Here is a 24,574-nt window from a genome sequence, read left to right on the forward strand (position 1 = left end):
GCGGCTCGCACTTGGCGCCCCACTTTGTATCAATACGGATAAATCGGTTCCTTGGGCATCACCTTTGACAGCCACTTTTGCGGGCCTTTTCACCCATGTGGCTATCAACTTCATATACTTCGAACCATGTAAGCACATATGCTGGTCTCCGTTCTGAGCAAATCATGGCCGAGGTAGGCCACAAGCACAATTTGCCCATGGCTGCAGCAGCAAAGAACGAATGGAGAGCACCAGTTACAGTGCGTGTGTACTGGGAGTCTATGTTGCTGTGCGGACTGCAGGAGCAGATGCTTACCTCGAGAGACTGCTTACCAAGGCAACTGACCAGGCCCCCAGATCCGAGAAACATAACACGGCGACCACAACCAAGTGGGACAGCAAAACCAGATTCTGCACTCAATTACTTCAGTGCAGTTTGTGCAAAGACTCAGGCTATCGAGGAAGAAGAGCAATCATCAACGAAACTAGGAATATGGAATATGAGAAAGCTTGCATTCAAGAGAGAAGTCACTCTGCTCTGCAAGCATTGAAGGCTAAAAACATCAAGAAAAGTAAAATGGTGCATAGCACACGGTGTGTAGGTTAATGCAAGACACATGCCCATGCTGCACCAGCTATTTCAGGAGAGGAATTGTGCATGACAACATGCACTAGAAGATACTGCTACAGGTATGGTACGCTACCAGACAGTGACTGGTATTAAGTATCAGCGAAGAATCGGTTGACTTTTATGTTTGGATGAGGATGAATGATCTCTAACGAGAATGGGCAATGAAAAATCTTGCATTTATAGAAAAAAAATTGCACTTGGCACAAATGGAAATGACATGGCCAGGAAGCTGATTAAGGGCAAACTGACGAAACTCTTTTGGCCAGCGTCGTCGGTGCTTGGTCAGAAGTTGCAGGTGCATCTGAAGATGAAGAATTTCAAAAAGTCCCTTTTGCCTGGATGGATGGAGTTACCTAGATGACTCGGCCAAATGTCTATGCCGGTGGAATGGTGGCTGAAGCTCTTTTCAGTCTTGACACAGTCCTCTGCAGACTTCTTGGTATTCAAATTCTGTTTGGGCTTCTTCATTGTGTAAAAGCCTTGCAAATTTGGCTCCAGCCCCTTCCCGTTTGTGTAGATGGGAGCTCCTGTGATGAAGATGTGCTTGGCATAGACTCTGTTGGGGCAGAAGTGACACATGAGATACAGCATAGATTAGCCAAACTCATGCAGTGTTTTCTTTTCTGTTCGAACGAATTATACTGAACCATAAATTTGAAAAAAAAGCATTCATATCTGCTGCAAACAAATGACATGTATCTCAAGACTAGCAAGCCAATACAGCATATGTCAAGCATTATTTCTGAACCAGGTGTTGTTTACCTTGTAGTAGCAGCCAAAGTCCACACAATGGCCTTGTAGCAGGCAGCAGCTTCTGTTTAGTGCGTGTAGTGTGTTGCTTTATACTGGTGCCGTCCTCATTGCTGCACGTCTGAAAGAGAAATCTTGACTGCATCAGAAATTTAAGAAGCACAATTTCGCAATATGAAATGTAATAAGGTGTGACATACATATTGCAAAGGTTTGCGACTACAGAACACATTCAAATGTACACTGTCTATTCTAGGGTGCTTAAGCAGCATGTTAAATAAATATTGCTACTGTCCATAAAATTGATGCCTGCCTAACTACAATGCATGTCAACAGCTGAAGTATTATTAAAATCCCAAAGGCAAACAGTTGTGCGCTCATTTATACACCAGAATAGATCACACTGCTGGTTCCACAAACAAATGCATGAAAGTCATGAAGCTATTGGAACTGATGCACTATTTTTCTGCTCGAACATGATGCACCACTTCACTATGCAAGAATAAATGCCCTGAGGTAAATCAAACTGAACAGCAAGAACATTTGGAACCAACAGGCACGAAATATGGGTGAATAACTATAATGCTTGCCAAATGTTTAATACATTAAATCATGCACGTTCACTTCATTTTAGAAAAGGATTATTTGGTTTTGTGGACGAAAGAAGTTGCGGGCGGACTCGAAAAACAGTTTTATATGTATATTGATTAGGCTACTCAGTCACCTATGGCCACGGCTACAGTGAGATGAAAAATGCGACGCGCGTTCCGATATCGCTCTTTCTTTCCTGATTTAGTGTGTATAACGACAGCCTCGCAAGTAAAGGTTTATTTAGAAAACAGCAACTGAGATCCTGACTGCCCATATATAATTCAGGATCTAGTTCGTTAACGCGTCACCGCCTGTAAGTTAATGAGACGAATATTATATAACGATTCAAGCAGCCATGCTAAACGACTCACCGTTATGGGGCTCTTGGATTGCCCAAGGGGCGCTGCGAAAATGGTGCTAAAAAGCGCCCTCTGTCTTGAACTGGGTAATACCAAGCTCGGTCGTCTGCTTCGGAAAGCACGTTTGCAATATGGACTCGCCACTTTCGGTTTTGTTGTACCACGGCTTGCAGCGAATATCGGGCGCCGAAGATTTTTTCAGGGGTGGCACACTGCGTAAAGGCAATAAATTATGCAACGCCGAATACGTGTACGCCGTTCAATAAATAAGCGGCGAAGTTTTAGCGCGGTGTCAATCGCAAGTGAAGCGAGTCGCGTACGAAGTTGAACTTCAGGTAAGGTTTGCATACTGCTAGATTCAGGCGCACAAACGTGAGGAAATATTTGCTATAAATTAATTCACGGCAGCGATAAGCAGACATGTGTACGGAACTGCTCTAGCGCACGACGTTACGCGCTGCGACGGCAGTAGTCTTTCAGCATGCCGCGATGTGCCAACTGCACGAGCGCACGATATCGTACACGCCGCGACGGCCGCAGTCTTTCGACATGCCGCGAAACGGCGGGCCTCCTGCAATCTTTGTTGATTGCATGCCGCTAGACAAGTAGTTATGCCTGCACTGTAGTAGCGGCCATCTGTCCCTTTAGCAACTCATAACTGACGCAATACACATGAGCTCGCAGTAACGTACGTGCGAATCGCACTGCAGCGCAAGCTCGTGCGATGCTCGCTTGATGTAGCTTTTAATGACAGCGCTCGAACATCGATGTGCTGCAATCAATACTACCTTGCTGCGCTGCCTCAACGTGCTGGCTTGAGGTCAAAGCTGAGCACATTTAGCGCTCTAACCTGTGCCGCTCGTAGTGGTGTAGTGAATTGCCACCGAATCAGCCCGACCATTTGTGGTCATTTGTGTCATTTGTGCACACACCTGGTCATTTAACCACTTCGCACCAGTCGAATTGTTAATTGTCGCTGTGGCGCGGTCTCGAATCGTGAATCACCAGCCACGCCTGCTGCTATGTCGGTCTGCCGTCAGGACTGTAGGTGCAAAAAACCGAATTTTAGGATAATCAAGCAAGCTTCAACATAGGCGAAGCAGTCAGCATGGCGCGAAGTTTCGCTTACCCAGCGCGACGAACTGCAGCTATTCAGCGCGCCCGACGCTCCGCTTCGTGAGGCCTTGAAAGAAAACGGTAGAATCTGATGTTAGGATTCAGGCCTTCTTGTTCATGGCAGCCCACGACGCAGAAGTAACGACAGTGACGCTTTTACGAGGCTGAGCTAGGTCTCTCCGGATCGGCGTCGCCGATTCCTTCTGCTTCCAGCATTACGTCTCACGGAGAGTCCGTTTTCGTTAAACTATAGGCTGCGGCTAGCTCGCAGCGTGGTCGGCGTGATCTGTGAGAGGTAACGAGCCTTTTCGCAGTCGCAATAGGGCAGAAAAAAGTGCGAATCTACGCAAAACGCGGTCTAGAAACGTGCTTCGCTACAGCCAGGGCTCAATACTACCCAAGTCGGTACTAAAGCCCCTCCATACACGTTTCCGCCGACCACGTTAAAGGCACACTAAAGGTTACCAGAAAGTCAAGTTAAAGTGATAAAGCAATGCTCTATAACGTCTAAGGCGTCAATATAATCGCGAACAGAGCTTTAGTAACCGAGAAATTGAGGTAAATGCATGACCCGATTTGAGACCCCCGAGCGACATTCCGGTACTAGCCCGATGACGACAGCACCCCTCATCATAATTTATGTCACTAGTACACAACTACTTGTGTTAAAAAGATCATTTAATTGGATTATAAGACGAAAGAAAATGCTACTTGTCTACTTCTATCCGATTCTAAGAAAAAAAATAACATTTTGACGCTACACTTGAGTAGTATGGCTGGTCGAAAGGTTTCGTTTTCACTCGACTCTGCGCTCTCGACTTTGCGCCGCGCGCGCTTTGGAGTTTCAGTTTCTTTATCGCGTCGTGCTGCGGTGGTCCTGCTGGCTCGCGAAACTTGCATTTGGAACAAGCAGCGAGAATGCCACGTCCATGTGATGTCGTGGGATGCACGAACAGTCCGCGGAACTTGGCCAAGGGCAGTTGCAGCGGCGAATCCAACGTTACTTATCACTGAGTGCCAACGAGTGAACCTCTCCGTTAGAAGTGGTTCAGTTCCGTACCTCTGCCACAGCGCGCTGGAAAAGAGCCGAAAAATCACATAGTGTGCTCTCTGCACTTTCGTCCAAAATGGGTAGTGTAATAATGAAGCAGCGTCGGCACTAGCTTCAGCTTTACTTACGCAAAGGAAGCCTGCACACTGTGGGAAAGAATTTTCGGCAATTATATTTCGTGCGTCGTAACATGCAGTATAGTAGATCAATGCACTACTGCTCCTTTTTCCTTGTTTTTTTTCCCTGGCACTCACAAAAATAAGTGCATGCTTAGGATACTCAGGAAATATCGTGGGTATAGCGTATGGTTTCAGACGTGGTTCATCGCGGGGAATCCCGTGGACAACGTACGCCGTTCATGGTGATAGAAAACGCGCGCTCGACTAAGCTGATTCCGAAAAGTTTTTCACAAACCACAGCAGTTCGTGCCAGCCTTCTGTCCGTTCTCCTGATCATTCTTGCCCATTCTGCTACCGCTTCGTACCAGATGGTGGAGTAAACAAGGATACCCACCCTTTGTTCGAGCGGTAACCGCTCCTACACAACGGCACACAGCAGGTCCTCTCCTTGCACTGTCTCTATAGCTTCGGCATTTTTTCACCGCCACCGCATAGTTCTGGTAATTACAGGCACACGAACACAGCATCCACGTGCTCACTCTTTGACAACACCAAGAACAAACACACAACACTGTAATAACACTGAAAACGCAAACATAGAAACGAACGCAACCGCTGCGAAACTGATATGCGAAGCAGACGACACGCGCAGTCTGCACCCACCCATATGACCGCGACCTCTGCCGGCCATCGTGGGCATTCATTGCAGGCGGCGCTACGCTCGTCCATTGAAAAGAGTTGGTGCACGGGACACTAGCCAGTGAATTCTAGGCACAATATCATCGTTCCCATGATAGTTGAACGATTGCAGCGCCAGATTTTCCTACAGTTATATGAACCTCTATAATTAACTCTATTCGAGGAGGCACTTCTCGAGCGTGTGCCCAGGGCCGGTCAAAAATAATTAAAATAGGTGGTGTCCAAATCCACGCTTCATAGAGTGGCGCCTTCTGGATTTTAAATGCGAATCTTAAAGGCTGTGCTTTCGCTAGCTGACTACGGCGGAAGCGATTTTGGGAGCCGAAAACACGTCATAGATGTCGGTGTATACATGAGCACATACACATGTGTATTTCGTCATTCCCTGTGTATTTCTCTGTGTGTTTCACTCTCTATGTATTTAGTTTAAACGCTTGTATTCTACAATTCAAGCTATTCTACACCAACCGGCCCAAGTTTCTACCCTATCGAATTAAAGATAAGTCGGCGAAGCACAGGAGAACGAAATCGAAATCAAGCTAGTTTCGCTGAAAGCGACCTGTTCCCGCTTTTGACCAGCAACGTTGGAAATCACGCCAATGGCTAAAATGGCGTTCGCCGTGCCGCAAGCATGGCTCAGTGTTTCTCGCGTACTGCGTTTTCCCCGATCTTCGTACGGTCTAAATTCAACGAACTCTGCCTTCCGACACATCTGCTCCGTCCACCTCCTCAGGAACGGCAATGTAAACACTTCTCTATTTCGTGATTCTCTCGCCGTCAGGTGCTACAGCTCGCCTTCGCAGCGGAAAGGTTTCTTCGGGCAGGTATTCGATAACATAAAGCAAGAAATGGTGCAAAACAAGGAGATGAAAGAAAGTTTAAAGAAGTTTCGCGAGGAAGCCGCGAAACTTGAGCAGTCGGAGGCGTTACGGAAAGCCCGGCTGAAATACGAGAACATCGAAGCGGAGACGGCGAAAGGCTCGCAGCAGATCATGGAGCAGCTCGAGTCGCTCAAGGAGAAAATCAAGGAAGGCATCGAGGAAGCACAGAAAAGCGACATCGGCAAGAAGAGTCGCGAGTTGACCGAAGAGCTCGCCAAGTCAGCCAAGTCAGCGGCCGAAACGATAGCCAAGCAAAGCGATCAGCTCGGCAAGTCGGGTGCGTTTCAAGCAGTGTCTTCGGGCATAAAGGCCGTGAAAACGGAGATCGACGAGGCGGCGGCCGCCGGCGCGCGCGTCTACAGGGCGCCGAAGACTCTGCGGAAGCGCTCCGAGCTGGGCTTCGGTCAGGTCGACGCCCGAGTCGTCGCCCCCAACGACGAGGCGACGGGCGTCGAGCTGCACCGCGACTCCCGCTGGTCCCAGAGCTGGCAGAACTTCCGCGACAACAACCCGTACGTGCACAAGTTCTTCGACCTGAAGACGCGCTACGACGAGAGCGACAACCCGCTGGTGCGCGCCTCGCGCTCGCTCACCGACAAGGTGTCCGACATCTTCGGCGGCCTGTTCCAGAAGACTGAGCTGTCCGAGGTGCTCACCGAGATCTGCAAGACCGACCCGAACTTCGACAAGAACGAGTTCTTGCGCATGTGCGAGACTGACATCATCCCCAACTTGCTGGAGGCCATGGTTCGAGGGGACCTCGAAATTCTGCGGGACTGGTGTCACGACGCGCCCTTTAACGTAATCAGCACGCCCATGAAGCAGGCCATTCAGCTGGGCTATCGCTACGACTCCAAAGTGCTCGATGTGATGAACGTGGATCTAGCCATGGGAAAGATTATGGAGCAGGGACCTGTACTCATTGTTACGTTTCAATCGCAGCAGATCAACGTGGTGCGGAACAGCAAAGGTGAAGTGGTTGAAGGCGACCCAGAGAAAATCCTGCGCATACATCATGCCTGGGTGCTCTGCCGAGACCAGAATGAGCTTGATCCCAAGGCTGCCTGGAAGCTGATGGACTTGTCAGCTTCCTCGTCAGCTCAGTGGCTTTGAGTAGTCGTTGGACATAGCACACTTTGTTTTCTTTCTTTTTTTTTTCAATTAGGACTGATTGCAATCTAAGTAGTATAGTGTGTGTGTATGTGTACAGTACTGCTTCTCGAAATAATACCACAATTTTGGTGGCTCATCATGCGAGGCATGCGAGAGCCACAACACATCACAATCATGCTCCATGTCACATTTCATTTTGGGTTATGGATTCCCCACCAGAAGCCTACACATGCAAGATCAACTTTTGTTTAAAGGGTCCCTCACCATGTCACATAGCAAATTTCGGTTATACGTTGGAAGTTGTTACGTGCCCTCTAGGGAGCGTTCTGTCGCAAGAATTTTTCAAACTGCTTCATTAATAACCAAGATAGAAATATTTCACTGCTGCGAACCTTGATTTCAGGAGGTGAGCACCACTACCAGGAGAGACACTCTTTCCACTTGCCCCGTCTAGCCTCCGCTAGCGAAATTTCTTCCCTGCATTCTCCCATAGTGGAGCTCAAGGATCGCATGATGCATACCTCACAGGCCCCGCCTTGACTTTTTCTTTCTTTGCTTTTTTGCTGCGCTGTGCACGAGAACACCTGACTAGCGGTATTTGTCAGTGCTACGCGAATACCGAGGCAGACACGAGCGGATCACAGAGCATGATCGCATGCTGGAACACAGCAGAAAATCGCATTGTTTTGTTGTCTGCACACACGACAGCATGACGTGAGAAGGATCAGTCAAAACGAAGGTACATCCCTCTTGCTGCAGTGCAACTTAAAACAAAAACACGTCGACATTCAGTTTGTGTGTTTTATTATTTCTGTAAACTTTAATTCATCTACTGAAGGAACAGTTTAAACAAATAACTGATGTTGCCTCCAATAATCCTCAAAGTCGCACGCCACTGTGAATGACGTCACAGAACTGCCGTGTACATAGGCGCACTTGTTCGATTGACCTCGACTCTCCAGCTGGGACTCTTTTCGTGGCACGTAGCGATGTAATACTTAACAGACACAATCATTAGCACGCATTTCATACAATGCGCTTGTAAGCTCAAAATGGCCAGACCTGGTGAGGGGCCCTTTAAGGGGTAGCTGTATTTTCACCAAAGTATAATAATGTAATGTAGAGGCACTTTGATCAATTTCCTGTTTTATTTTGTCTTAATTTCTTTTTCCCAGTTATCACGTCCAGTAAGCCACATGCATTTCTTTTTTTTTTTTTTGTATTGCTGATTCATATTTTCGGTATGAATAGCTTCTGTGGTCATAAATATTGAAGGCAGAATTGTTAAACGTGAAACAAAATATGGAAATTTGCAGACTACATATGGCAGTATCATTAAACATAATTTCATCAGTGCCATAGATTCTAATGCAATATTCAGCACTATATCGTTTACAGCCCCTTGTTATAGCTTGTTGCACTTTCAGTCCATATTAAAATGTTATTTAAAACGTGTAAGTGAAATTTTTGATCAACGCTTTATGCTTAATTGTTGGCATGGCTAATAATATTTCTGTGTCAAAAAAAGTTACAACGAACATAATATGACCATAAATTTCCTTATGGTTTGAGTTTCTCATGTGTCCTCCACCACATGTCATATTCACAGGCTGCTTGTGTTGAGCCTGCTTCTAATGAATACAGCCATCATGGAAGATTTTTTTCGTTACATCAGAGCATTTCGTGAATGAAACACAAATCTGATGTTTTTCTAAAAAAATTGGCAGTTTTGTTGCAGAGGAAAATGATAGGTTTAGCATTGTGCCAAAGCTCCTTAGACAGTCCTCCAACAGCACTTGCCAACGATATATTGGCACCACACATTATGCTTGTCAACTGCTGCAACGCAGCAGGAAGAGCACCCTGGCAGTTACTACACTTCTCACAATGGAGGCGTGTTGAGGAATGCCGCCACTGGCCTTGCAGGCATCTGACCTTGGTGGTGCACGAAATGAAACTGAAGCAAGGCCGTTAGTGTCTGTAGCGTGAAGTGTACTCTCCGTTCTGCTCAGAGCAGTGTATGCACCATGGTTCTGCTCTGCAGAGACGCTAGCCCTTGTGTGCACAATACTCCTCCCAGCAATGGAAGGCAGAACACTACCCTGGCTTCGTTGCAGAGTCAACTGAGCGGAGCACGAACCTGTGTCCACTTGGCCGAGTGATTTTTTCAGGCAAACTCGCTGCACGTCTCTCGCATCACTGGATACCTTCTAACCGTTTCTTGTGGGCTGCGCAAGCACTCCAAAAGCCGTGACAGCATGGTAATGATAGCATGAATGCATCTGGAGTTTTGTGTGTAGGTAGCTTGTATATGACGTCAATGACAGTTTCTCATCGTGCTGGTCCTCCAACATGGCATCTAGGATGATGTCAATGCAAGCCATCTATAATTGCTCTTGCAATAATAAGTCATGACTACAAGCTGTTTTTACCAGCCATGATGGCTCGGTCGCTGTGGTGGTCTTTTGCTGCGCATGAGCTCTTGTGCTGGGGCACAATTGGCGATCGTTGTTGAAAACATACATTTAGTTTGCAATCAGTTTCGCTTCACGCAAGTGGCCTGGGCCGCGCCGACGGGCGCGGCTGACAACAGCAGCGCAGCCAATTCGCCTTTTTCATGTTCCTTTGCTGCCCTCTGCGGCACATTGCTGGAAGCATTTTGGAAGGGCGCCGGGGATTTTGCCGGTTGATTTGTGCACCTGCACATATGTTGAATGTCCGTCAGTTGTGTGTTTTGTGGAACGCAATTAATTGTTAAGAGGAAGCTTTAGCTCGCGTGCTCCTATATAAATACATGTAAAAAGAGAATTCATTTTTCTCAGCAACCACCGCACCAAGTTTGGCGAGGTTTGTTGCATTTAAAAGAACTTAACATCTAGTGGCTGTTGGTTTCGAATTTTTGATTTAGGTCGTCAGTTTTTCTTAAAAATTAGCAAAAATCTAAACATTTTCAGAAAACAAAACTATCAAGTTTACAACTCTAACTCAGCAACGAAAAATGATACTACAATTCTGTAAATTGCATCTAATAGCACATCTAAAGCGAACAAAATTGATATGCTACACATGAATCTTAAAAGGTTTAGTAATATGGAAATACAGTTTTTGCAGAACCTTCGTAAACAACGTAACAAATTTGCGTAAGATATAAAATGACATATTGAATTTGTCCACTTTTAATGATCTAATTGATGCTGATTACTGAACCGCGATATCGGTTCTTGATGCAGATCTATTAATGTGCTTCTACTTTTTTCAAATGTTTGTATTCTTGAAAATATTTTAAACGAAATTCAGGCCCTTAATCGAAATTCCACTTGCAAGAGTCACTAGAATTTAACTTTCTCTCCCAAATGCAACAAATTTAATTAAAATCAGTCCGGGGGTTATCTCAGAAAAACGTTTTTTCGTTTTACATGTATCTAATAGGCCGCATCGGAGTTGGGCCCGAGCTAAAGCTTCCTCTTGATGGTCTATCCGGGGGAGCATGTCATTCACTCATCTACTACTAAGTGAGCAGGCCCGAGTGAATTGTTGGCCGATAAAGGCACGCCAAGTTCCGTCTGCCAATGCGGCTGCCTTGGAGTTTGTTGTCGCTGTTGTCTGTGCTTGCACATCGCTTTCTGTATTCCTTTTAGACATTCACTAAACATTTAGCATATTCAGGAAGCCCTCAAGCGCAGCCTTGCACGTCGGATTTGCCAAAGCGGTGCATTTGTTTACGTCTACAGCTTCAGATAGCTGTTTGCTTCGGATATATTGTGGAAACGGTGCATCGCTGATAAGAAATCATCTCAAAACGTAGCGAAAGTTGCATATCTGCGCATATGAGCTGTGTTGTACCACCCTGAGATGAATCAATACGAGCGGCCGCGCCACATAAACAACTGCAAATGTGATCCAGACACATATATTACGGGCTGTTATTACTGATTCTCGCTTTTGTTTAGCTTCATCATATACTTACAGTTTGTGCGTGCTATAAAAGAGAAAATTGTGCTCGGCATAAGCCCTCACTCATAGGCCGTGTAGTTCTCTCACAAAAACGCGGATGCCATCGCTGACGCCATTGGTATAATTGAACGAGTTGTATGCTGCTGTACCGAACGCACCCGTTTGACACAGAGGTAAACAGTGCTTCTCTGGAATTAAGAAATGTGTCAGCATAACAACACGTACAGACCCAGCATCTACGTAGCAAATGCAACTGGCAGCATTCGGGAACGGTGACCAAAGTATAACATGTTAGCACAGCATTGTGTCGCCCCTTGCTGCTTATTGTGTGCGTGCCTAGCGAATAGTAGATGATATATCGCTATAGGGTCACACTTCAACTATAAAAGCGGTTTTCTTTCTCCTGACTGCTTATTTTTAGGTTCAGGTCCATCGGTAGCGAATGCACGAACTCGACGGGGTCAGGCCTAACCCAACCTTCTCTAAACAGGATCAACATTGGCTCAAACTTCTTGTGCACAGCTTGAGGACTGAAGCTTGTGCATTTCAACTTCGAAGGCATGTCGATGCATGTCGAGCGCAAATAATTATATGTACAAGTGAATGAGCTGCAGCCATCGTGTTGTCGGTTCGATGGCTGATCGTGTGGGGTTCGTTCGCGTGATCATGGTCGGCATGCTGGTTTTATCAGTGCCATCGACAAGAAAGCCCGTCGCGCTAAGAGAACTCGCACCCGTCAGTTGCATCGTTGTCATTCTGTTATGATCAAATGGTCTCAGCGACACAGTGCTGAATAGGCGGCCAATCATTGGCGTGAACATCTTGTCGGTCTCGTATCGACCCAGTGTTACTGCACTTTAAACGAACATGTAAAGACAGGCATGCACTGCCACCACCAGCAAGAGTGGGCTAACACTGCAAGAAGACTGCCTCAGCAAGGCGACGTTTTTGAAGTGTCGCCCAAGTGTATGCAAGGGCTTAACTGTCAATGCAATATGGCAACTATGTCGCTCACGGTGCAGTCCGGACAAATCCCTGGCCCCTTTCTGTGTTAAGGTGGAGTACCAACGTGGTACATGGCACAAGTGTTCGCTGCAATGAGCTTGCGTGCAGATTTTTTTTTTTGGGCTACTTTCCCCCGATATCTGGCCGCGCGCGCGTCCCTTCCGAAACGTTTTGCAACTAATCCGCTAGGGCAGGGCGCATGCGCCGTCACGCCGTGAAAACGGCAGATTGTGCGAGGTAAAACTGAATGCAAACAGAGTGCGTGTTTCAAACTTCTCCAATCACACCCCTGGACTGCTTTGCCGTGGCAACTGCATTTTAATAGGGAGTAATGAAAAAAATGCTTGTTGAGAGCAATGGAAGATATATTCTTAGCTTTTTGGAAGCATGCATACAAATGCACATAAATATAAACAGAAAATTCTAATTTTAATACAAATATATTTACTTGGGAGTCAGAGGGGCATTTTTCTCTATCTGGCCAAATGCATGCGCACGGGAATTCCTGTTTGTGTATGGCGAGCTCACCACATTACTTCACACGGGGCTGCAAGGAGTTGCCACACGCTTCACCGACTGGCAGCAGAATGAGCTGATACTCACTGATGCTCACTCACCGATATTTTTTCAGGCTATGTACTGTGGGGGACAGCATGGCACCACAGTCCTAGCCAGCACCGTCTGTCCTCGGCTTGCCTGCTTCTCGTCCATTTCTAGCCTAGATGTCCTGGAACATGGCAGCAGTTTCCACACTGGCTCTCCCTTTGCGAAGCCAATGTCACTGGCCCGTGATGACTTGGAGCGACGGTATGGTACCCCTCTGGAGATCAAAACCTTGCATACTGATGCATCGAACATGGATGCGGCAGAGCAGGCAATATCCTAGTCGCCGCTGTTTTCTGGGAGCCCGTAGGTCCTAAACCTGGCTAGCTTCCGGGATGTGCACCTCACGAAGATGCAGTAGACCAGGTAGTGTATCTTGCAAGTTGGCGAGGCCTTGAAACAGTGCTAAATTCTAAACCCTTCTCGTACACAAGCCTGGTCTCCCTCCCTAACCTCGTTCTGAAGAGTGCACACAGCAGGTAGCTGCCTATTAACTTCCATTCCGCCACAAGGAGACTGGCCAGCCACTTCAGGTGTGCAGGTAATTGAGGCGGCAAGTCTGCAGATCGTCACTGAACCAAGGTAGATGTAGATACAGATAGAGAATATTTTACAGCACACATTTGATCTTGACAATAGTGGTTTCTTGGAGTAGTGTGGCCAGGGTATGATGTCAGCTTGGATTCGGGATGAAAACGATGCCTCAACATCCCTGCTGCTGACAATTAGCTCTTGACCTCCTAGAACTTGACCTTGCAGGAACATTGAGTGCTGCGAACAAGGAGTTACACCATACCTACCCTCGGTAGTCTGGAAGTCTGCATACTTTGCCATTAGGGGTCACTGCGGCACCTCGAGCTGGTATCTGTGCATCACGTTGGTAACATTGTATGTGCCGGCGGTGCCCTTTTTGCAATGGCACGGCCGGGAGCTGCAGCAGCACATTGGAGACGGTGCCGGCTGGTAATGCACTGGGCCCGCCCTATCTTTGGAACAGAGGAGGAGCAAAAGTGGAAGGGGAGCGCCCATCGTTGCGAAGGTTGACCATCAGTTTGGGGCAAGAGGGGCTGCCTGCTGTGGAACAGCACCGCAAGCTGCCCCGTGATCATGATCTGTCCCACAATGCCTCTGGGACCCCGCGATCCGGTGCCAATGAAGGGGACGATGGCACGGCCCCACAGACTTGGCCAACAGGCCGAAGTCCTAATCAGCAGCATCCAGCCACGGCTCTTGCCACCGCCAGTGTGCTCCCTTTTCCTCTTCTAGCACTAGCGTCAAGGTCACAGATCGCAGAAGTACTGCTGTATTACTCATCATCATCATCATCATCCTGTATTTATTCATTTATTTTTTCACTGCAGGACAGAGACCTCTCCCAGCAATCTCCAATTACCCCTGTCTTGCACAAACCGATTCCAACTTGCACATGCAAATTTCCTAATTTAATCACCCCACCCAATTTTCTGCCATCCTTGACTCCACTTCTCTTGGCCCCCATTCTTTAACTGTAATGGTCCACTGGTTATCTGCCCTATGCATTAAATGGCCTGCCTATCTCCATTTATATTTTAAAGCGAAACTTTGTTTGCCTCTTCCTTTGACTTTTGCCCTGCTTCTGCTGTTGCTGTCAGGCACACTGCATCGGGGGGTCGTTCAGAGCATGTGTATACATGACAAGAGCACAGCAGAGAGGAAAGGCGATGCGAGAAAGTCGCTTAGACATTTGCCCTGCATTAAATGTGTACAATGCCCTCTGGAGCTCCCTGGGCGTCGCCACATTGGCATCTTGACAGCTGTAATTATCCGCGACACCCCGCAAAAGCATTGCAGGAATTGCAGCCCTTACTTTTCTACTAATGTGCAAGTCCAGAGGGAAACTAGATAGAATGGTAGATAGGAGGGGGCAGAGGAGGCAGAGAATGGGCAGAACTGAAGCAGTAGCGAAATGAGTGAAAAAGTGCCTTGCCACTCTTTTCTCGCAGTTCCCATACAAGGGGGATGGACAGGTGGCATGAAGACGCAACAGCGGCTGTAGGCAAACAGGATAAACTTAAGTCCAAGGCACGATACGGTACTTTTCTGCTATTTCTGAAAAATATACACCATGCAAATATGTCAAGCAGACAACTTATGCATGGCATGCAGGAGGAGAGCCGCACAGAAGCGGTCACGTCAAATCAACACCTCTGTGGCCGCCGCGGTAGCATTGCAGCTATTGAGGTCGCAGGTTTGATCCCAACCATGGCAGCTGAATTTAGACGAGGGCAAAATAAAAAAAGACACTCATGCACTCAACGTTTTCTCTCCTTTTTTCTTCTTCTTCGCGCAGTCACATTTAGAGAGACATCAAAACTAATCCAGAGTCCGCCACTACAGCATGCTTCATGATCTGATTATGGTTTGGCATGTACATCCCCATAATTCAATCAAAGTTCAATGCTTCTGTCGCGATGTGCCATGGGAGGCAATGAATATGCTCAACACTCTCAGAAGTTATGAAGTATGGCGCACAACAAGACCTCAAGCAAACACCTCCCCCTGTCTGCTCTGTGTGCTAAGCAGGCAAAGAGCAGGGGTGCACACAAGGTGACCTTTAGCATCAACTCACTGCTCTCATGTTGGACTAAATGAAGAAATGAAACATTCGCTGACAACATCATGCTCAATATTGTTAATCAAAGGAAACAGCACAGAAAGCTTCGCTTACATCGATTCATACACTGTGCGGGATTCGCATATTTTTCTTGATGTGGGAACTAGAATATTGGCTATCCCCGTTTGCTCTCTAATCAACAGTGTTCTCTTCCTGTCTCCTAACGTTTCATCTTGTTTCATCTGACATTTTTCGTTTCATCGCTCTTTGCACAGTCCTTAGCTTGTTCTTGAGCTTCTTCATTAACCTCTAAGTTTCTACCCATATGTTAGCACCGGTAGAATGCAATGGTTGTACACTTCTCTTTTCAATGACAGTGGTAAGCTCCCAGTAAGGTGTTGGTAATGCCTGCTGTATGCACTGCAACCCATTTTTAATCTGCTGTAAGTTTCCTTCTCATGATCAGGGTCCCCTTTGGATAATTGACCTAGATAAACATACTCTTGCATAGTCTCTAGAGGCTGACTGGCAATCATGAATTCTTATTCCTTTGTCAAGCTACCGAACATTATCTTTGTCTTCGGCATATTACTCATACACTTCATCAGTTAAGGTCCTTAATCCGTGTACACCCGTGTACTTAGATTTAGGTGCACGTTAAAGAACCCCAGGTGGTCCAAATATCCGGAGTCCCCCACTACGGTGTGCCTTATAATCAGATTATGGGTTTAGCACGTAAAACTCTATAATTTAATGTCATCTGAAAACCAAAGTTTGTTAAGATATTCCCCATTGATCCTCACTACTAAAGTACCTTCCCAATCTAATAGCCTGATTACTTCTAAGCATCTGGTGAATAGCATTGGAGGGATTGTGTCTTTTTGCCTGACCCCTTTCTTGATAGGGAATTTTCTACTTTTCTTGTGGAGAAACAAGCTAGCTGTGGAATCTTTGTAGATATTTCCCAAGATATTCACATATCCTTTCTGCACTCCTTGATTACGCAATGCGTCCATGACTGCTGCTACCTCTATTGAATCAAATGCATTTTCGTGATCTATGAAAGCCATATAGAAAGGTTGATTGCACTCAGCAGATGTCTCAATTACCTGAATGATGGCATGGACATTATACATTGTAGAAAATCCCTTCCTTAAGTCAGCCAGTTTTCTTGGTTGATTGAAGTCAAGTGTCGCTCTGATTCCATTGGAAATTACCTTGGTGAATATTTTATACAATACTGAAAGCAAGCTGATGGGTCTACAACTGTTCGATTTTTTAATGTCTCCCTTCTTATGGATTAGTATAATGTTAGCATCCTTTCGGCAGTCTGGTATACTTAGTCATGAGGCATTGCGTATAAAGGGCTGCAAGCTTTTGAAGCATACTATATCCTTCATTTTGATTAAATTGACTGTTATTCCATCTTCTCCTGCTGCTTTTTGCTGGTACATGTCTTGCAAAGCCCTTCTAACTTCATTGCTAGCTATATGAGGAGCCTCTGTGTCCTGTTCATCACCACTTCTAATGAAGGTTGCGTGTCTCCTCCATGTACTGTACAGGTCAGTATAGAATTCTTTTGCTGCTTTTACTATCTCATCGAAATTGCTGATGTCATTACCCTGATTATCTTTCACTGCATACATCTTGCCCTGTCCTATGCCAAGTTTTCTTCTCACTGATTTCATGCTGCAGCTATTTTTTACTGTTTCCTCAGTCATTCTGACGTTATAATTTCAGCTATCGCTTTCTTACTACCACATCACTCATCAAATGCACTCGCTTATGTTCCTATTCGTGCCCACTAACACTCATTCACACTTACTGGCAGCCACCATGCTTATTTTCAAGTCCACTCACACTCTCCCATAATCACTCGCATTCATGTGTAAACTCAGTATCACTGTCACTGATTCCAGTTCATACTCATGTTAAGCTCCACTCACCTCTGTTCACATGAATGTCCACTCACACCATTCATCACTCATAAACGCTCCATCTCATGCCTGTGAATTGAGTGCGAAATGATTATGAGTCGGTGTACTCGTGAGGGAGTACATTGACCTGCTGTGCATGCACTGGATGGTTTGTTGCCGGGTGTCGTGGATGACAACATTCTTTATTGTGTCCATTCTGGTATGTTGGCAATGTTTACTTCGCATCAGGTACAGAGAGAGGTGTTGTGCAGTTTCTGGTGTGGGTGAAAAACACAAGCAGTGCAGTGGAACCTTGTGGGTTTTGATAACATCTAGAAAACAACCCAGGAAAACATTCCAGGTAAAAAAACGAAATCTCTTACTGATTTGCTAAAAACTTTTGCATTTACTCATCCAAAAGCATAATGCACAACTGCATCATGCTTCAATCATCAAAACACCATTAAAGTCTTCGGCATGTCATCTTCATATCCTTGCCGGTTAATCCGATGCAATTCAGTGATTCACAAAGTTGTGCGGATAATTCACCAGGGTTATAAAGCCATTTTATTACTCAGATAATCAAGTTAGATCACTTCTGCGTAATCTTTTATCTGTGCAACTCCATAAATGCAAGGAACTGAAATCTGCAATTTAATACTAATGTGCTCACTCGCTGGAGGACAAGAAGTGCTAATGAGAATGGTGCAGCTGATGTTTGAATTTCACTGTTTTGCTGAATTCTGGTTACAACCTTGAAGAGGTAATAATTTGGAAGAACTTTAAATGCTTACCAGAGAAGTTAACTCTATATTTAGAAGCGATGCACTTCATACTTGAAAATATTTGTCCACAGATGTATATGTGTGGAAAGCGTAGAGCAAATTCTTTTAGGTTTACAAGCTTCTCTGTAGAACCTCTGTGAAACTGTGCCTAGTTCTCTTTCTGCTATTTGTCTTCCAAGAGGGCTCTTGATGGCAGCTCATATAACTTCCTGCTGAAACTGCCCTAGAAGCCTGTCCGCATTGTAGGTTAAATTATTTCTGAATTCTCTAAAATGCACTGATTGTACACCTTCCTTTTCAATGATAATGGTAAGCTTCCAGTCAGGAGCTGGCAATGTCTGTCGTATGCGATCCAACCCATTTTTATTCTTCTGTGAATTTCCTACTCATGATCTGGGTTCCCTGTGATTAATTGACCTAGATAAACCTACTCCTTCACAGACTCTAGAGGCTGACTGGTGATCCTGAACTCTTGTTCCTTTGCCCGGCTATTTATCGTTATCTTTGTCTTCTGCATACTAATCTTCAATCCCACTCTTACACTCTCTGTTAAGGTCCTCAATAATTTATTGTAACTCGTCTGTATTCTTTCTGAATAGAACGATGTCATCGGCAAACCGAAGGCTGCTGAGTTATTCGTCGTCGATCTTTACTCCTAAGCCTTCCCAGTTTCATAGCTTGAATACTTCTTCCAAGCACGCAGTGAATAGCATTGGAGAGATTGTGCCTCCTTGTCTGACCCCTTTCTTTATAGATATCTTCCTGCTTTTCTTGTGAATAAATGAGGTAGCTGTGGAATCTCTGTAGATATTTTCCAAGATATTTATGTAAGCGGTCTGTACTCCTTGATTACATAATGCCTCTATGACTGCTGGCATCTCTACTGAATCAAATGCCTTTTCGTAATCTATGAAAGCCATATAGAGAGACTGATTATACTCTGTGGATTTCTCAATTACCTGATTAATGACATGGATGTGATCCATTGTAGAGTATCCCTTCCTGAAGCCGTCGTAGAAAGCTGCATTGGCAGTTTGGCCTTCAGGTACAAATTTGTGGTGCTCAATTCTATGGCAGTCAAAAAACGCAGTCAAGGCGACTGACTTTGGCTTTACTTCTCTGTGTACTTTATTCATTGGCTCATTTTTTCGGCTCCTTGCTCTACACTTTGCCTCTATGTCATATTCATAAATGCAAGTTCTGTGTCCTGTGAGGACCTTTTTGAAGATATCCATTGTATTCATCTAAACCTTTCTAAGCAATTCAACATTATTTTTGTCACATTTGCTCAGAAATTAACAGTTTCAGTACTGTCTTGACGCAAACCTTTTATATTTTTAAGCTTTCCGTAAGAACTGCGTGAATTGCCTACATTTCCAAACAAAGTGCATCTGATATCATTTTCATAGTCATCTGGTAGTCATTGAGCAAGAGAAAGTATAAGTGGTGTACATTTCCACTATCGTGTGAGGTGGAGTGGCATCCCGATTCTTCATTGTCGCTGGAGTCCTCACAGCTTTCCCAAAGATGCTAAACCCACTTGTTGCACAAACAGAACAGAGGTTGCGGGCAAACTTGATAAATTTGTGTTCCAGGCACGGTGCAGTACATTTCTGCTATTTCTGAAAAATAAACACCATGCAAATTTGTCAGGTGGACAACTTATGCAGGCAGTACAAAAGCAGAGCCGCACTAATGCACATCGTAAGGTCTAGGCGATGCTATGGAAGCAGTCACACGTCAGATCAATGCTTCTGTGCCCACCGCAGTAGCTTTGCGGCTATGGCATTGCTCAAGGTCACGTGTTTGATCCCAACCACGGCAGCCACAATTCAACAAGGGAGAAATAAAGAACAGTTATGCATTTAGATATAGAAACATGATAAACAACACTACAATGTCAAAATTGATCCGGAAATTACCACTACGGCGTGCCTCATAACCTGATTGTGGTTTTGGCATGTGCAGCCCCGTAATACAATTAAAGTTTAATAGTTCTGCCATGATGCAATGTGCCATGTGAGGAAATGGCAATGCTCAACCCTCTCGAAGGTTATTAAGTATGGCATGCAAGAATTCCTCAAGCAAACATCTCTCCCTGTGTCTTCTGTGTACTACACAGAGAAACAGCAGTGGTGCACACAATGTAACATCTGACACAAACTCGCCACTCTCGTGTTGGACTAAACGAATAAATTAAGCATTCGCCATCAACATCATCACTAATTATAGCTAATCAAAGCAAGCAGCACAGAAAGCTTCGCTTACATCGGTTGACACACTGTGTGGGATCTGCATATTTCTTTCTTCTTTCTTTTTGCTGGCTGACTGCATGAATGTTTAGTACAAACCTAATTTATTCCGTAATTTCCTAAGTCATAATAAATGAGTAGGTATTTTTGCATATTTTCTACTGAAATTAGCCATCAGATGACAGTTTAAATGTTAACCACCTTAAAAAGCTCGATGTCAGCAAGACGATGCACCAATGGCTGTGAAACAGTGTGACAGATGCATAAGTACTTGTAACATCATTTACAAGGCAAAGCAGGAAATGAAAAGCTTGAGCTTCATTACTTGTGAAAAAACATTGCTAGGTGAATTTTGTGTCACGTGCTTGTAGAACAACGATGTGGAGCATTCATGTGGTGTCATGATAGTTGCTTTTCACAAAAATGAGAACTAAATGTTTTACTGTTACCCTAGTCTCTTTCATAACTTTATTTCTGGTCATGAAATGTCTATGGGAAAGCCTGGCATGCTGCACAATGTAGCCGTAACATGGCGCAGCGTCATCGTCTGGGGAAGGCAAGCTTACATGCACTTTCTACCGAGGAGTGTAACCTTTCCTACTGCAGTGTTGCAGATGAACGACGTTGCTGCATTCACCTGAATACTATTAGTTTCACAATTCTTCGGATACTGCTGGGACCACAATACCAATTGTGAACATGTCATTCCAGTTGCTACTAACAGCAACTAAGTAATGTGAACTGTGACTTAGCCCTTCAAACGAGGCAGTTATCAAAGGTAGTGAGAACATGGTCTGCACCACACCAATGCCCTGGTTAACAACTAAATTAATACAACGTAACCATTGACTGCACCTCTAGCAGCATTTAATTTAAAGAATTCTGTGCTTAGTGGTTCTTACTTACTTGAACGAGTCGCTTCTTGTGCTGTCTAATGCGACAGTACAGTAAGAATGTTTACGCAGCTCAATGAAATATGCATGTGATTTAGCCTTTCCCAGCCAATGACTGAGTTCCTTCTAAGCGACACCATGCTATGCCGTGGCTGCTTTGGACACCATACCCATCTTTCCCTTACGAGTTTTCCGTTTTTACAACAGGGTCACAGGAGATGACACAATGGGGCAACAAAAGAACACCATCAACACACATATATGCGAGCACAACTACTCAGTTCAGTTTACTTCCTTAAGAACCCCTATGTTGAGGATATTACCTATGTGTTGGGTTGCATGCTGTTATTTTATTGGGATACAAGTTCCGTTAGCCTTTGCAAGAACATTGATGGACAACTTTAGGTGCAACATGACGGGCAAGGCCTTTCCAGTCTGATGTTGCCCTGAACAAAAACAAGGCTGTGGAACTAGTAGTTCAGGAACATGAGTGGGAACTTGAAGTGGACGGTTGTTGCGCTGTGATGTACGAGGGCATACCCAAAAGTAACCAGAATTATTTTTAGAAAGCCATGTATTTATTTATTTATTTATTTATTTATTTATTACAAAACAACCTTATCACCTCTAAAATACTCTCCATTACACTTAATACATTTGTCCAATCTGCAATTCCATACTTTGAAACATTTTCGAAAATCGTCTGTTTTGATGGCCTAATAGCTCCTCTATCATTTTTTCTCTCACCTCTTCTACATCGTAAAATCACAGTCCTTCCATACCCTTCTTCATATGAGGAAACAAAACAAAAAAAGTTGCACGGAGCGAGATCAGGTGAGTAAGGGACGTGGGCGCCTGACCTCGCTTCGTGCAACTTTTTTTGTTTTGTTTCCTCATATGCATAGAAGGGTATGAAAGGACTGCGATATCACGACACAGAAGCGGTGGGGGAAAAACGAGAAAGGAGCTATGTGGAGAAGCTACAAGAGAAAATGTAGCATATGAATTTTGTTTCGATCACTTAGTTCGCAAATGTACTTTGTAAAGGTTAGACTATCGGGATGATTAGCTTTTACAGGATCTAGAGTGTTCCCAGAGTCACTGTCAGCACATGTTGGCCCTGCAATTAGTTGTGCAAGAGTGAAGTTCAGAGAAATGCTGAGAAATGTTCTTTCTTTGAATGCACTAGGTCTGGTTGGGCTAATTAATACAAGGATAATTGTGGTGGCCAAATAAAAGGATGTGTGCTTTAAGATGGGCCCATGTTATGGAGCATTATGTTATTTAATTTTGAACAGAAGTCCGGGTCATTACCAGGGGGCCTGTAGCGGATGCCCAGCAATACTGTTTGGGGAAGCATGACTGAGAAGCCATAACATTTCTACGTCTCTGTTATCATCAATAAAATTGAACGACAGCTGATCTTGGGCAGCGATTAAGACTCCCCGATCTCATGTTCTGATGCAATCTTTACGGTGTACAGGAAAACCTGGAAGGCAGCTAGCATTTCACTGTCAGTGACATCACCAGTCAGTCTTGTTTTCATAGCAAGGAGTAAATTACTACCAGAAGATGACATAAGGTGTGATATTATATCGTGCTTAGAAAGAAAACTACAGATATTATGAAGACTACTGAAAAAGAAAGACTGCTGGATGGGATTTTGTTGTGATCGTGAATAAGTGTTCTTATTCCAGGGCAACCACTGTGCTATTTCTTTGACCGATTGCATTGATACGTCAAAATAAAAGTACTTAGAGCCTATTGCAAGTATAACTTCATTCAATGAAGATATGCTTGCAAAAATGTGAGAAAAGACGCAATAATAAGAGAGATATAAAGGCAATGTTTATTTTGTTCCATTGCTCCTTAGCACAAACTTTCCTCTCAGCTGGGTGCGGTACTGCCTATTGCACCTTTCTTACTTTTTCAACTTTCTGGAGTGCACTAATAGTAACAGGGTCGTTAGGCTTTAAACAAACAAGATTGGTAACCCTTAGAGGTTGGCATCTGACAAAGGTGCCTGAGAGTGATAGAGGAGCAGGACAGGGAGGGCAGGACGCATTGCTGAATGCTGCTTCCTTTGTTTGCTAGCTGACTAGAACAATCTGCTGTGTGAACAGCCTTTTGCTCAGGAGCGTCTCATGATCACCAATAGGTGGAGTGTGAGTCATGTCAAAGGCGGGGCATAATAGGAGGTTGCCTCGTAAGCTGCAGGAGAGAGCAAGGAATCGTTCATGTGAAAATTCAGTTCAGATCTGTTCTGGGGTTTTACGTGCCAAAATAACACTCTTATTATAAAGCTAACCATAGTGAGAGACTCCAGATTAAATTTTAACGCCCTGGGTTATTTAACATGCACCTAAATCTAAGTACTTGGGCATTTATCCGTATTGCTTCCATCAAAAGGCGCTGCCATGACTAAGAGTGAACATGTGAAATGTCTTTTATGTGAGATTGTGGACTTTCTACTGCTTGCAGTGGAATAATACCTATTTGGCTCGTATATTCATGGCAGCATCGGCTACACATAGCGAATGTTTTCTTAGTGCTCAAAAAGTGTAGCTGTGCTCGTTTAAGGGCCACTTCATGGGCAATGTAATAGCTAGTACTGTGCTGGGCATAGAAAAAAGCAGCCGTAACTACACACGCACGAGCACAACTAACAATCAAGCACTATATATTGCATTCCACATGTTGAGTATGCTATATGAGTGTTCAAAGCAATATTTCACAGCACTATTTGTCGAGGGCTATTAAGTGAACATAATATACCGTGTGTCCCAGTTAACTTTGACCAAGATTTAAAAAAAGAAGAGCTCTAGAGAAATCGTACTGACTCCATAGTAGCAGCAGTCGTGTGTACTTACACGCAGTATTTCTTTTCATCGCAAATTATTAATTTACTGCTTTAATTAGTGAACTTTTTAATTATTGCTGGATTCACAAACCTAAGCAAACAAATAGAGCGAAACAATGAAGTAAAATCTGTGTATGTCACGCCGACGATGATGCAGTAAGTTTTTGGCCACAATAAAATTTTAAGCGAGGCGGAGGCAACGCAAAAGAAACCTCAAATGATGTGTGTAACAGAACTATGGTAATCACACTTTGGGGGTCGGCGCCTACGCCATCGGGAGTACCAGCAGCGTTTTTACAATTGCTACTATGTACAGCGGGGCGTGGCGTTTCTCACGGCGCTCGACGTTTCTGCGCAAGTAAGAGCGGGTGCGAGATAAAATCTGGGGGCCTTTGCTCCTTGGATATGTGAGTCTGCCTAGGCA

At 44.8% G+C, this 24,574-nt stretch overlaps 1 protein-coding gene and 1 long non-coding RNA gene across 2 annotated transcripts; one reads left to right on the top strand and one right to left on the bottom strand.

Moving 5' to 3' along the window:
- Positions 1–423: 423 nt before the first annotated feature.
- LOC142583326 (uncharacterized) lies at positions 424–5,372 on the bottom strand. The gene is made up of 4 exons (XR_012828595.1): positions 4,991–5,372; positions 2,323–2,522; positions 1,373–1,481; positions 424–1,166 (listed from the first exon to the last, which is right to left on the bottom strand). It is a non-coding gene; the product is annotated as an uncharacterized LOC142583326 (long non-coding RNA).
- Positions 5,373–5,865: 493 nt separating this feature from the next.
- Positions 5,866–8,747, top strand: LOC142583327 (mitochondrial import inner membrane translocase subunit TIM44). The gene has a single exon (XM_075693750.1). The coding sequence runs from the start codon at positions 5,895–5,897 to the stop codon at positions 7,287–7,289; it is 1,395 nt and encodes a 464-aa protein (XP_075549865.1). The 5' UTR covers positions 5,866–5,894; the 3' UTR covers positions 7,290–8,747.
- Positions 8,748–24,574: the final 15,827 nt, after the last annotated feature.

Source organism: Dermacentor variabilis, chromosome 5 (assembly GCF_050947875.1).
Source record: "Dermacentor variabilis isolate Ectoservices chromosome 5, ASM5094787v1, whole genome shotgun sequence".
NCBI classification, from domain to species: Eukaryota; Metazoa; Arthropoda; class Arachnida; order Ixodida; family Ixodidae; genus Dermacentor; species Dermacentor variabilis.